Below are 14,851 nucleotides of genomic sequence, written 5' to 3' on the forward strand. Positions count from 1 at the left end.
AAGATTGAACACACATTTGTAAGCAAAACATTACGAAACACAATAAATAATCGTAATAAAATACTTACGTATTCAGTAATTTTATTACGTAATAGAATATTGCTAATTCTTTTGCTTCTGTCGTAAGCAAACTTGTTTTTTGTTTGATTTTCTATCCAAACAGATGACAGCCGTTCCATCTCTTCCAATTTTTTGTGTCTTAATCTAATGCATTTTAATTACACTTTGAGTTGTTCCTGCTATGAAAGTTGTTTTTATTTTCTCTGCATTCTTTGTAATTCTCGTGTTGCCTCATTTAGGCCTGTAGCACGTGCAATATCACACGGTCTTTCATTTTGCTCAAAGCATTTCACAATTTCATATTTTTTCTCTATCGACAGAGGCGGACTGGCGATAAACCTTACCGGGAAAACCCTGGTGGGCCAGAGACAGGTGTGATTTTTGCCATAAACGGTAGTATGAGGCGACTATAAATTTTCCCGGGTAAGAATTTTTGACCCAGTCCGCCTCTGTTTATCGATATAATTTTTCTTTTTCTCTCTGAATCTGCAGTGTCTTTACCAGGACACTTCCTTTTCAAACCTTTTAAGTATTTCACTCATTTTTAGGGAATAAAGCACAATTACAAAATGAGGAGGCACGCTTGATACACATAAACAAAGCTGCACACCTGTAGCAACTGAATGAACAACACCTTAAGGCAGAGATACACTATTAACACCTCACATTTTACTAAAGCACATTTCTAGAGGTTACTACCATAAAACAATAAAAACAATTTCCAGTTGTGTTTCTGCTCGTGGAATCTGTTATAAACTGGTAGTAAATTCGATCTAATTGCATTTGCAATAATACTGATAGCTGGAATTGTGTTGGGTTTTACGTTATTATGGTGAAATGTGTTTCCCCTTCACTGATATAAAAACATAAATACATTTTCAGAATCTTCTCTTCATTCCTATCGTGTTGCGTTCAGTTGGAGTGATTCTGCGTTCGACTGCCATTTCTTGTAAACACAAAGGTGCATCGTACATAAGCGAATTCGGTTCATGTTATATAAGATATCGTTCCACTATTAATAAATCGTGTATGATCCAATTCGTGTAGTGTAAACACGTGTTATACGAGGACTGACTGTACTTTCAAGCAATTGATATCACTAACATTTATTTAACGTTTGCCGCCTCTGACTCATTTGTATCAAACAGCATCAGAGTAATGTGTCGTAGTGCATATATTTCATCATTCGTAAGTTGTCAGTAAACAAGGGCGGTAAAAGTCTCTTATTAAACTGATTAATGGGAGAAGGAATATGACTTTGGTCAGCCTGCTTCAGTATTTAAATACTCCATACTGGGAAAATTATGTGAATTCTGTAGTGACTCCTGGCCTCTAATCATTACCAAGTGGTTGGATTAATTTGATTTAGCTTTGGCTGATATTAATGATACTTAATAAGTAATTTTATAATCAGTCATTACCAGTAATTATTTTTAGCACGCAAAATTAACAACTGCCCAATATTGGCACAGTAATTGCATTAGCACTAGCATTAGTAGAGGCATTTGATGCAAGAAAGCAAGCTTATGCAGCATCAGCCAAAAAAAAAAAAATAATAATAAAAAACCACTCCCATTTCACCCCTCCGTTCATTTGAAATACCTGTCCAGCTGAGCCTTAAATTTATTTAGGCTATCAACTTCCACAACAAGGGATGGAAGTCTCTTCCACCAACCAACTACTCGCTGGCTAAAGGCAAATTTCTACACATCTATCCTACATCTGTCTTTCCTCAATTTGAATTTATGCCCTCTCAGGTGATTATTCTGAGCAAGAGGAAGAATCCCGTCAGCATTGAGCATGCTCAAACCATTCAAGGCTTTATAGACCTCTATCAGATCACCTCGCCGGCGCCTAGTCTCCAGACACAGTAATTTGCAAAACTTAAGCCTTTCTTCGTAAGAGCAACCCAATGTTCCATTCACTAATCTTGCCTTTCTCTGTACTCATTCCAGCAGCTCTACATCCTTCTTGAAATGAGGCCTCCAGACCTGTATACAGTACTCAAGATGTGGCCTGACCATTGCGTTATACAAGGGAATAATCACCTCCTTATTCCTGCTAGAAAAATTCCTCTATATCATTGACAAGACACCACGAGCTACTCTTGCAGCCTGTCTGCACTGATCAGAGAACTTCATATCTGCCTGCACAATTACCCCCAGCTCCTTCTCATTCTCTACCACTGTCAGTGTAGTACCACAGAGTTGATACTTTACTCTGGGGTTCCTGTTTCCCATATGTAGTACTTTACATTTCTCAATGTTAAACTTCATTTGCCACTTCTCAGCCCATCTGCTCAACCTTTCCAGATCCTGTTGCAGCAGCAGCACACTGTCAGTAGTGTCCTTAACAACCCTACCAACCTTTGTATCGTCTGCAAACTTGGACATTAAGCTTGATATACCATCATAAATATCATTTAGAAATACAGAAAACAACAATGGACACAACACTGAACCCTGAGGGACACCACTAATAACAATAGTCCACGATGAGCCGTGTCCATTGATTACCACTCTCTGTCTTCTCCCCTTTATCCATAGCAGCAATTTGCCTCCAATGCCACACTGCTCCAATTTGTGCAGCAGTCTTCCATGTGAAACAGTATCAAAAGCCTTTCTAAGATCCAAATATATAATATTAAAGTTATTCCCTGCATCAAGTTCTTTTGTGACTGCATCATAGTATCCAATCAAATTGGTCAGGCAAGACTTTCCCTTAACAAAACCATGCTGTGTCCCAGCTATAACTGAAGTCTTGTCTAGATAATCCTGCAGTGCTTCTTTAACCAGTGCCTCCATTAATTTTCCTGGAACAGAAGTTAAACTCACAGGTCTATAATTACTTGTGTCAGCCTTCGATCCTCCTTTGTGAATTGGGGTCACATTTGCACATCTCCAGATGGGTACCTCCCCTGAGTCCAAAGAAGCTCTCATAATTATGGCTAAGGGTTTGCTTACTTCCTTTAATATAACTGGATAGATCCCATCCACCCCTAGTGCCTTTTTTATGTTTAGCCTCAAAAATTTCTCCTCCACTTTTGTCTCAGTTATTACAAAATCATCTAGCTCACTGCCAGAGTTTACTTCACCTCTGGCATTCCCCTTCCTGAATATCTCCTCATGTGTGAATGTAGATGCAAAATACTCGTTTAGTTTGTTAGCCACCTGAGCCGGATCATCAACAGTTGAACCATCAATATCCAGTGGACCTATCTGATTTATCCCTTTCCTTTTAGGGTTTACATAGGTAAAGAACTCTTCTCTGTTTTTCTTTACATCCTTTGCCATGGATTTCTCATAATCTGCCTTTGCCTGCCTAATCTCCTTTGTGACTTGGTTACAGACCAGCTTATATCTATCATAGGCTTCCATGTCACCCATTAATTTATATGTATCCCATGCATTTTTCTTCTCTGCCATATGTCTCATTAGTTCATCTGACATCCATTTAGGCCTATACCTTTGAACAATATTTCTTAATTGGTATGTAAAGCCTAGTAGCTTCCGAGATAAATTCTTTGAATGCTTCCCATTTTGAATTTGCTGTTGGTAACATCATCAGTTGATCCCACTGTATAGAATTTAAATACCGTCTCAGACCATCGTAGTTGCCTTTACGAAAGCAAAAACCATTCCCTTCCCTTTACCTCTGATGGTAGTTACCTCTTTGAGTAAATCCCACTTCAGCACACTGTGATCACTGCCACCCAGTGGTTCTTTTATCTGCAGATTCTTAATGCATGAAGAATCACTACTGATAATCAGATCAAGAGTATTACTCCCTCTAGTTGGGGCACCTCCGTAGCCAGGTGGGAAGGAGCAGCAGCAGCAGTGCGTAGCACACGCTTCTTGATTAGACCGGGGTTCGAGCCCGTCACCACCAAATACAGAGGTTGCGGAAAGGTCAGGGAATGACCACCACATATCCCGGAGCAATATGGCCTTAGTTGCTAATGCTCCTAAAAACCAAATAACAACAACAACCCTCTAGTTGCCTCCCGAACATGCTGATGTAGAAAACAGTCATCCAATAAATCCACAAAAGTCTTGCTAGTGTGTGAGTAACCAACCTACTCTCAATTTTGATCTCCCACTGCTTATGTCACACCAAACTGACTCGACACTGCAGTGTCCAGCGATGTCGAACGGCTACAGTTCCTTGGATTTTATGTGTTTCTTAACTAATAGCATAACCCCTCCTCCCTTCCTATCCTGTCTATCCTTTCTGTACACATTGTACTCCCCAAATTCCAGTTCTGCATTCCTTATATCTGTATGACACCACGTCTCTGACATCCCAACAATATCTGCCTTTGATGTTTTGAGCAACTCCTCAAATTCGTCAAATTTATTTACCAAACTCCTAGCATTGGTGTACGCTCAAGTATACATACACCTGTTCCTATTCTTAGCTACCCTAACACAACCCATATGTTTACTCCCAGCAGTCTCTGAAGTTCCTTGCATCTTGTTTTCCAGGCTGCTGCTCATTCCAATAGAAGCAGTGCAAGAATCACTTTCATCTCTGCCAGTGGCTACTGTTAATCTATTAGTTCTTGTAACCCCCCTAAGCCAGCAGTTTTCTGACCTACCTAACACTGCCTCGATAGCATCAGCAAATATTCTTGCACCCTTTCTATTTAAGTGTATCCCATCCCTGTAGAAGCAGTCTCTACTGTTAACAATTACAGACCAGGCTGAAAAAAATTCTACCCCTTGAGCCTTGCACAATCTTTCCAGGGCCGAATTGATCAACAAGGCTCTCATCATATACTCTCTCCTATTGTGTCTGGGCAGAATTGGAGACACTTTCAAATTCAACCCTAATTCACGGCTTTTTTTCAACAGTGACCTGTACTTGTTAAGTAATTCCGCCGGTCTCCTACTCTTAATATTTTTAGTGCCAACGTGTACAACAATATCACCTTTTGTGCCCTTAAAAGATGATATCTGCACAACGTCATCAACCTTTGCCCCCTTGCAGACATACCCTGGTCCTGTTCCACCTATCCTTTTTACATACCATGTTCCCCGTTTCCCTGACAATAGAGTTACCAACAACTACTAGTTCCTGTGGGACCAGTGCATTCTGATTGAACCCGACACTATTGCAGCAATTCTTAGTTTTCGTTTTTTTATCAGCCGTTTTATTTATTCTTCGTTTGTACTGAGGTTTATGTACACAGAATAAACCTTTGATATAATTTTGATATTTGTTCTAATTTACAGATTGGGGTTTGCTTTTAGCTATGAATTCCAGACTAACTTTTTAACCATTATTTATTTTTTAATGGATATTAAAGCAGTTACTCCTCAGTATTCCAAAAATTATAGCACATTTAACACCCTCTCAAATATAGGTGGCAGCAAATATATTGAAATTGTTTTAAATAAATTAATAAGGAAAATTCTGTGCTGTGTTATATTAGATGATGCTTTTATTTACCTTATAAGTCAGTATTGAAAAAAAAAGTTCAAATTTTCAGAAACTTTGGTCTTTTCACCATACTGCTATACAAAAGACATTGGAAGCAGTATACTCAAATGTATCTTCTGAAGAGTTCTGTTCACAAGTTTTAGCTGCTGTCATTGAGGTAAATTAATTTTTCATCATTGTAGATTTATAAAACTAAATTATATATATATTAGTATTGCCATATGACGCATGGAAGCAAGCATTATACAGCATCAGCTGTACAAGTTTGCTCATTGTATGTGTGTGTGTGTACGTAGTACATTCAAAAAGTTCTTGGAATCACACTGGTATTTAAATGGTTTGCACTATGGCTGTAAGATTTCATGTGGCATTGACATTGACTTTGGTGTGTATGCATGCCAAGGGAAAAACTGATTCTACCACTTCACTCATGTGTCACAGCTGACTGCAGAATGTTGCAGTTTGAACAGCATGCTAACATCAAGTTCTTTAAACTTGGGAAAAGTGCTATCTGCAAACATTACAGAAAGTTTATGGAGATTAGGCTTTGAAGAAAACAGCAGTTTACAAGTGGTTTAATTGGTTTAAAAATGGACAAGAAACATTGGAGAATGAACCTTGCAGTGGACACCCTTTAACGTCACTAAACAATGAAAATTTCATGAATGTAAAGGAACTCGTGCGAAAAGATAGGCAAATGAACGTTGTTGAGATTGCTCATGAAGATGGACTATCTGTAGGCTCAATATGCACAATCCTGTCACATGATTTAGGGATGTTGTTTGTGTATGCGCAAAGTTTGTTCCACCTTGTAGTCAGATGATTAAATGAACTGCAAGAAAGCCATTTATATATATAAAACGCTTAGGTATGCTACTCAAATTTTCCAACTGCTAATTGTCCATCACCTGTTCGTGCAGTTCACCTCTCGTGACCATCATACCGGGCATTCTTTATTAATTTTTGTACTAGTGTTTTTCGACTGAAGAAAGGCGACCTATGCCTGAAAGTTATCGATGTATGTTTATTTTATGTCTTCAATTTTAATAAACCGTTCTAACTTTTAAGAAGTGTAAAAATGGCTGAACAGTGTGTAAGAACTTTGAGAAAATGTAGAAGAAATGCTAATGAAACATTAGAGGAGAGATCTAATGGACTAAGAGACCTAAACAAGACTACTACTACAAAGATGGACAAAAAACATTGAAGAAAGAGAAGCAAGATTGGAAATGAGAAGATGGGCGAGACGCAGTAGTACTAATCAAGTAGAAGTACAGGATGAGAATAATCAACAAGCTGCAATTAATATGGAAGAGCATGACATAAGAAATATGTGTTACAACTGTAAGTACTGCAATGCAAGGTATTGGGGACTTGAGTTAAACACATCGAATAAATACACTAAATGCTGTCATGATGGAAAGTTTTCACTTGACCCACTGTCTGAGACATCTACTCTATTATGAGAGCTGCTTACAGGGGATACATTTGAAGCAAATAACTACAGAAAACATATACGAGAGTACAACTCAGCAGTGGCGTTTGTATCAATGGGTGCAGAGATTAAATCGCCGCCTGGAAATGGTCCTTACTGTTTTAGAATACACAGCCAGATTTACCATTTGGTCTCATCACTATATCCAAATGAGGCAAATAAACCAGGATATGGACAACGTTATATTTTCGATTTTGCTGAAGCAACAACAAACGGCTTTTGAAAAACAATCAAACGAAGGGTGTATGGCCAAAGTAATACAACAATTGGACGAGATGCTGCGACAAGTTAACCCATTTTCTGAGTCATATAAACAAATTCATCAAATAATCCAGGCCAATCCAATGTGCGTGTGGCATTTATAGAAGGCCTAGACTTAGATAAGAGACGATATAATGCGCCTACTTCCAAAACGGAGGTTGCTGCAATATTTGTTGGAGAAGACAGAGAACCACCTGCAAATAGAGACATATGCATATATCCCACAGGCGACTACTGTGGAATTATATCACTGCTAAACAAGAATGGTGAAGACTGAAGGATCTAGATTAAACTATTTACACCATAATCAAAAAGATGACGTATATTACTCTGGGTACAGCTAGTTCAGACGATTTATTCAAAACATCTATGCAGGATCTGGGTTTATGAAGAAAAGTGGTCACTGGGGATGAGAGTTGGGTGTTTGCCTACGACCCCGTGACCAAGGTGGAATCATCCAAATAGCACAGAAAAATGTTCCCATGCAACAAAATCCAATGTCAAAGTCATGCTGATAATTTTTCGATGATGAGGGCATAGTACACCATGAATTTGTGACTGAAGAGAAGCATTACTGCTGCTTAACCATGAATTTGCAACTGGGGGAGAAGTATTACTGCTGCTTAACCATGAATTTGTGACTGGGGTAGAAGCATTACTGCTGCTTAACCATGAATTTGTAATTGGGGAGAAGCATTACTGCTGCTTACTATGCTGAGGTTTTAACACACATAACTTTAACATATAACATTTAATAGTTTTAACACAATTTGTGTGAGAATGTGAGGCGAAGATGGCCTGAAAAATGGAAAGATGGCTGGATCCTGCACCATGACAATGTGCCCAGTCACACACTGATGGCAGTTTGGCAATCCTTGGCTGTGAAAAAAATCAGTCATGGCAGCAGCTTCCCTACTCCCCCAACCTTGCACCATCTGACTTCTGGCTGTTCCCTAAGCTGAATATGGGGCTTCAGGATCATTATTTCATTACAGTGAATGACATGGAAGAAAATGCTGAAATGGCCCTACATACACTATAAAAAATTTTAAAGTTTTCGAAACCTGGGAAGACATGGAGCAAGTGTGTGTGTGCAGAAGGAAGGTACTTTGAAGATGATTAGGGTAGCAAGCTCAATTTTTCACTCAATAAACCATTGTAGTAAAATTCCAGGGACTTTTGAAGTGTGTGTGTGTGTGTGTGTGTGTGTGTGTGTGTGTGTGTGTGTGTGAGTGTGTGTGTGTGTGTGTGTGTGTGTGTGTGTGTGTGTGTGTTGAATAACAAGAACACAGAAAAATGGTAAAAAGAGGAAGTAGTCTAATGCAGTGAAAGACAGCAAATGCAGAGCTAACAACAACAAAAAATATAATAAGAGAAAAATAATTACGAAATTGATAAAATAAGGATGTTGCCACATAACTTACAAAACCAGTGTCTTTTCAGGTGTCAACGGCCAAGATTGAAGGCAAAATAGCAACAAGTGTCTTCATTTCTGACGTAAACCACAAGCCAAAGTATAAAAAGCATAAACATAAATAAAAATGAGAATAAAATTTTTTGTTGCCAAAATAAATGAAAATAAAATTTTTGTGAACAAAATAAAAAAATTTACAAGTATTAAAGAGGGGCGGGGGTTGAAAATGGCTTGAGAACTTTACAGTTGACACTATGAAGATGAGAAATTAAAAACTGGAATCAACAACAGAAATTTCTGGAAACATAACTTATCAGTCTAATAGGCACCTCCATAGCCAGGTGGGATGGAGCAGCAGTGCGTAGCACATGCTTCTTGATTAGACTGGGGTTCGAGCCCGTCGCCACCAAATACGGAAGATGCGGAAAGGTCAGGGAATGACCACCGCATATCCCGGAGCAATATGGCCTTAGTTGCTAATGCTCCTAAAAAACCAAACAACAATCAGTCTAATCCAAATAAAGGTAAAGAGATTTCAAAACAGTAAACAATAAGTAGCCTTGGAAAAAAAATATTTTAGAGCCACATTAGGAAAAGGTGGCAACACAAATGTACACAGGACAAACCAAAACTGAATAACGTGCAACAACGAGATACAAATATAAAGTTATACGACGGAGGCACCATGTGATAAAAAGTCTAAACTTAGAAATAAATAGCAACTAAAAAAAAATGCATACATTGGATAGAGACATCATACGAAATGTAGTCATAAACTATTAAATGTATGCTGTATACAAAATGCATGAGCCTAGAGTAAAAAATGTGAAATAAGGTGATAAAGTGAGATATAAACAGATATAATGTGGGACAAATAGAGTAGGACAAAGTGTGAAAGTATTATGTATCTGAAAAAAAATTTTTGAAATAATTAAAATTACAAATTAAGCCACGTTTGTAACTTAGACTGGCACCTGAAAGTAATGCCAAGATCAAATGTGTGTGAAAAATCACAAGGAGATACACAGTGTTCTCCCCAGGACCTATTGAATGGGTGCACCGCCTGGCTAAAATTTAAGCGATTCTCACAGTACCGTATGGTACTGCTCACTGATCTCGATCAATTTTAATTCAAATATACTATGCGATCAAGGTCAGTGCAACAGGAGCATATAATGCTAAATTATGCAATTAATTTTTGCTCTGGATTGCTTAAGTCACATTTATAAATAACAGAAATTTTATAATGTTGTGAAGTGTTACTCTTCCCCACCTGGCTGGTAAAATTTTCTGGGGAGAACACTGACAATGCAAACCCCCCCCCACCACACACACACTAATGAGAAATCTGTGGCAAGTTAATAGATTTTAGAAAAAAAAAAATTTATGACTGATTATATTAAGAGCTTTATGAAAATGATAATTTAAATAAGATAAAGGAAAATAATTGCCAATAAGTATTTTTAAAAAAAAATTTAAGGTTAGAAATAGCAATATCATAGTTATTACATATGGTAGCAATTCTAACACATTGGAAAATAATAATATTAGAGTCGACACTATTAGAAAACCAATGGGAAAAATTAACAACTTCAAAGTTGAAAGAGTCTCTTTTCTTGTAAAGATCAACTGAAGTATAATCATTGAATTAGTTTTTTATAGAGTAATTTCACAAGGATACAAATGGCCAAATCATCCTAACTTAATAAGTTAGGATGATTGATTGCACAAAAGTCATTGATATACCTAAATAAGAGGATATTTTCAGGAAGAGAAATTTCAGACCAGTAAAGATATAAATTTACAACAATACAAGAAACAAGGCTACCCATATGAATACCCTTGATTGTTTGATAGACCTGGAAACTATCAAAAGCATAGTTATTAAAGACACAAAGATTGATCAAGTTGTTCCAAAAGTGATACTACAAGTGATATTAAAAGGTAGCATTATTATAAAATTAAAAATTATTAAAAATTTTTAAAAAATATTTGCTACAGATTTTGTGTGTGTGGTTTGCATTGTGTATCTCTTTGCGATTTCCCACCTTTTGCCTTAATTTGTAGCTTTATTTATTTCAAAAATGTTTTTTCAGATACATAATACTTTTGCACTTTGTCTTACTCTGTTTATTTGTCCCACATTATCCATTTATATCTCAATTTATCACCTTATTTTGCATTTTTTACTCTAGGCTTGTACATTTATTATGATTTCTCTATGTGATGTATGTATTTTATTTATTTATTTATTGTTTTTAAGTTTCTGCTTCTAGTTTTGACAAAATTTTTATTACTAGGTGCTGCCGCTATTGTATAACTTTATATTTGTATCTCATTGTCACACATTCAATTTTGGTTTTGTTTTGTCCTGTGTACATTTGTGTTGCCACCTTTTCCTAAACATGTCTCTATAATGTAAGTAATTTTTTAAAGGCTACTTATTTTTTACTATGTTTTCAAATACTGGGTCCATTATACTGAGGTGTCTTTATTTATAACAACAGCTGTCTTTATTTCTGATGTAAATCAGAAATAAAGACCTGTTGCTATTTTGCTTGCTCTCCTTGCCATTGACGTCTGATGAGAAGCCGGTTTTGAAAGTTATGTGGCAACATCCTTATTTTATCAATTTTGTAATTATTTTTCTCTTATACTTTTTTGTTGTTGTTATCTTCTATCTCCCTTCATTTTTTTTTTTCCCCAATTTACATATATATATATTTAAAATTATTTTAAAGTTATGTGTAGAATGTAGTAGGTATAAATCTATAATATAACTAATGCTAATAATGAAAATACCATGTACCCTGGGAGCGATATATGTTGATTAAAGGGGGAAGAACGGAAAAGAAAAATGTAACGTTATAAACAAAGTGCGAATTTTGAAAAAATGTAAATTTTGAAAAGAACGACCAAGGTAGAAATAGCAGATTTTTGAAAAGAACGACCAAGGTAGAAATAGCATTGCAGTATCTTTCATAATTTCTGTGTCTTCTTCAGAGGTCATCCACCCAAATTATGAAAAAGAACAGCAATACTCTTACTTCTGTTTCTGACATGTTCTGTATGTCAAAAAACACGTGTACAAAGACACGTGGTAAAAACTAAAATAATTTAGAATATAAATTTTGAATAAATAAATAAAATACAAGTTAAGCAAAAATATTATGCCAAAAGTATAACATGCAGAACATGGATGACCTTACAGAAGTAAGTGGCCCGCCAAAAAGGTGAAGACAAAGGAAGGTAGTGTCCGAATGACAAGAACTTACCGCTACTGGACGGGTTGACAGAAAAGACAGTGCCGGAGGCTAACATATTAATGTTATCATGGATAACATTAATATCAATAAACTTGTAAATCAGCATAATCATCTACTTCCAAATACCAGTCCTAGCTATATTAAAGTAAGATATAAGTATAATAAACCCTTTGGATTATTAGCTTGCAACTACAAATCTATAGCTACCAGTTTAACATCACATATTACAGACACCAATAACTGCATTTGTCAACAAAACAACATGCAGCAATATATCGATCCAGACTATGGACACATCATTACAGGAAATCTAAACATAGTTACGGACCCAATGCTCAGACATGTACTATCACAAGGATTCAAATTCAGGCCGCCTACCAAAATAAACGTATCCAACTTCAATAAGCAGCTATATCAAGACCTGTTAAACTACTGCTTCCAACTAGCCTACAAAAATAACACGCCTATAGAAGCATACCATATGTGGATTAGCCATACATTCGCCCTATTCAAACATAAATATGCATTACATAGTTCAAATTTATGTTATCAGGGCACATACTACAACTTGACTACATTAAAACAAAAACTGCTAGAATTTCACAAAAACTTCGTAATCACACCGGTAGATAAAGCAGCCAATAATTTTGCATTCATTTGCAAATATTTCTATACATATACTTTAACTAATGAACTTAACTCAAGCAATACCTACAAACCGATTTCCAGTACATGTAATATCATTACAAAAAAACTAATGGCCTTCAACAAAAAACTAAAGCTCAACTTAAGCAATTACAGCTTACCTTATATCTACTTCATTCCTAAATTTCATAAAAAACCAATAGGCTTCAGATTCATAACCTCATGCAAAAATAGTTATGTACACAAATCTGGAAAAACACTTGAACTACTACTGCAACCACTGATGCAAAAGATACATAACAGCAAAATCATAGGCAACAACCAACCCGTATTAAAATTTTTGCAAAGTAATACAGTCAATAATATTCAAACCTTTGATTTCCATAGCCTATTTACCAGTATCAATCAAACCAATCTCAAATTGGTACTCAAAGATATCTATGATAAACATAAGAATTTTATTTCCTGCAACACCTATTACTGGAACAACATACTTAATTTATGTATTTCCAATAACTTCATATATGATGGTAATACAGTATATCAACAAACCAATGGAACACCTATGGGCAGCCCAGCCTCATGCATTATAGCCAACCTATATCTATACTGGTCAGAAACCTCATTTCCTCAGGAACTATTACTATTCAGATATATAGATGACCTCATAGTAATTAACTGCCCGAATTTCATCCAGGATTATGGACATCTATACCCTAACGAACTTGTACTAGAAAGAACTAACAATTCTGATACAGCAGCCCATTTTTTGGATCTAGACATCAATATAAAAAATGGTATAGCCTCCATCAATTTGTACAACAAATGTGAAGCATTCAACTTTAGCATAGTAAACTTTACACAATGGAATTCCAATATTTCCAAACAGGTACATGCTAATGTTATCTTAGCACAATGCATCAGAATAGCAACAATATGCAGCGACAAAACAACAGTTATTGATAACATCAGAATATTATACAGTAAACTGACCAAAAATCTTTTTCCTATTAAATACCTGCGTCATCATATCAATAAAGCCCTTAACATATTAAGGCACAAGAACTTAATAGATATCAATATAAACAGCATTATTAGTTTATAACTAATAATTATTCCCATACGCATCAAGTTTATATATAGTGTAAATACAATACACTAGGCCTCTTTGGTGTCTTACGGTGTGGAAAACTTGTACCCACCGATTGGCCAGACATAGTGTATTACCTTGTAATTACCTTGTAATTAATTTTAATTATATCTTGATTTATTTATTTATTTATTTAATTGTTAATTGTAACTTATATATATATGTTACACTTTTAACACAACTGACTTAAGTACATGATGCACCTACTCTCGGACATTCGTTCAGGGTCCTAACTATAGGAACGGGTTTGCAACCCCGAACTACCCTAGCCCAACTACATATCACTAATTTAATCATCTTTTTGCTTTACTAAATTCTATATTTTATGCTCTGTGAGCCATTAGTGTAACGAAAGCAATATCAGAGTACTATTTTTCTTACTATACCCAATCGATATTTTTTCGCCTTAACAAAGTTTAGCTACCTTCTACTGCTACTTTGTAAGTTATTATTTCTTTGCTATCCCGGGGTTTGAGCATCATGTACTTAACTTTAACCTAGCGTAGCTCCACCGCTTACGTAAATTACACAATATACAGACACCAAAATTCGTCTAACGCTAAGAGCCGCTAGCGTTTCTTCGGATATATACACGGGTTAGCCTCCGGCACTGTCTTTTCTGTCAACCCGTCCAGTAGCGGTAAGTTCTTGTCATTCGGACACTACCTTCCTTTGTCTTCACCTTTTTGGCGGGCCACTTACTTCTGTAAGGTCATCCATGTTCTGCATGTTATACTTTTGGCATAATATTTTTGCTTAACTTGTATTTTATTTATTTATTCAAAATTTATATTCTAAATTATTTTAGTTTTTACCACGTGTCTTCGTACACGTGTTTTTTGACATACAGAACATGTCAGAAACAGAAGTAAGAGTATTGCTGTTCTTTTTCATAATTTGGGTGGATGACCTCTGAAGAAGACACAGAAATTATGAAAGATACTGCAATGCTATTTCTACCTTGGTTGTTCTTTTCAAAAATCTGCTATTTCTACCTTGGTCGTTCTTTTCAAAATTTACATTTTTTCAAAATTCGCACTTTGTTTATAACGTTACATTTTTCTTTTCCGTTCTTCCCCCTTTAATCAACATATATCGCTCCCAGGGTACACGGTATT

General features: G+C 36.1%; 1 protein-coding gene across 1 annotated transcript in view; it reads left to right on the forward strand.

Annotated features, from left to right (window-relative positions):
- The window catches only part of DUBAI (Deubiquitinating apoptotic inhibitor), a 123,138-nt gene that overhangs the window by 53,845 nt on the left and 54,442 nt on the right, over window positions 1-14,851 (forward strand). Inside the window, exon 6 of the mRNA XM_090371917.1 lies at window positions 5,552-5,659. Within this exon, the coding sequence (XP_090228043.1) occupies window positions 5,552-5,659 (108 nt within the window). The remainder of the gene's footprint in view (window positions 1-5,551; window positions 5,660-14,851) is intronic.

This window comes from Mastigoproctus giganteus, chromosome 1 (genome assembly GCF_048544385.1).
Source record: "Mastigoproctus giganteus isolate SK-2022 chromosome 1, ASM4854438v1, whole genome shotgun sequence".
NCBI lineage: Eukaryota > Metazoa > Arthropoda > Arachnida > Uropygi > Thelyphonidae > Mastigoproctus > Mastigoproctus giganteus.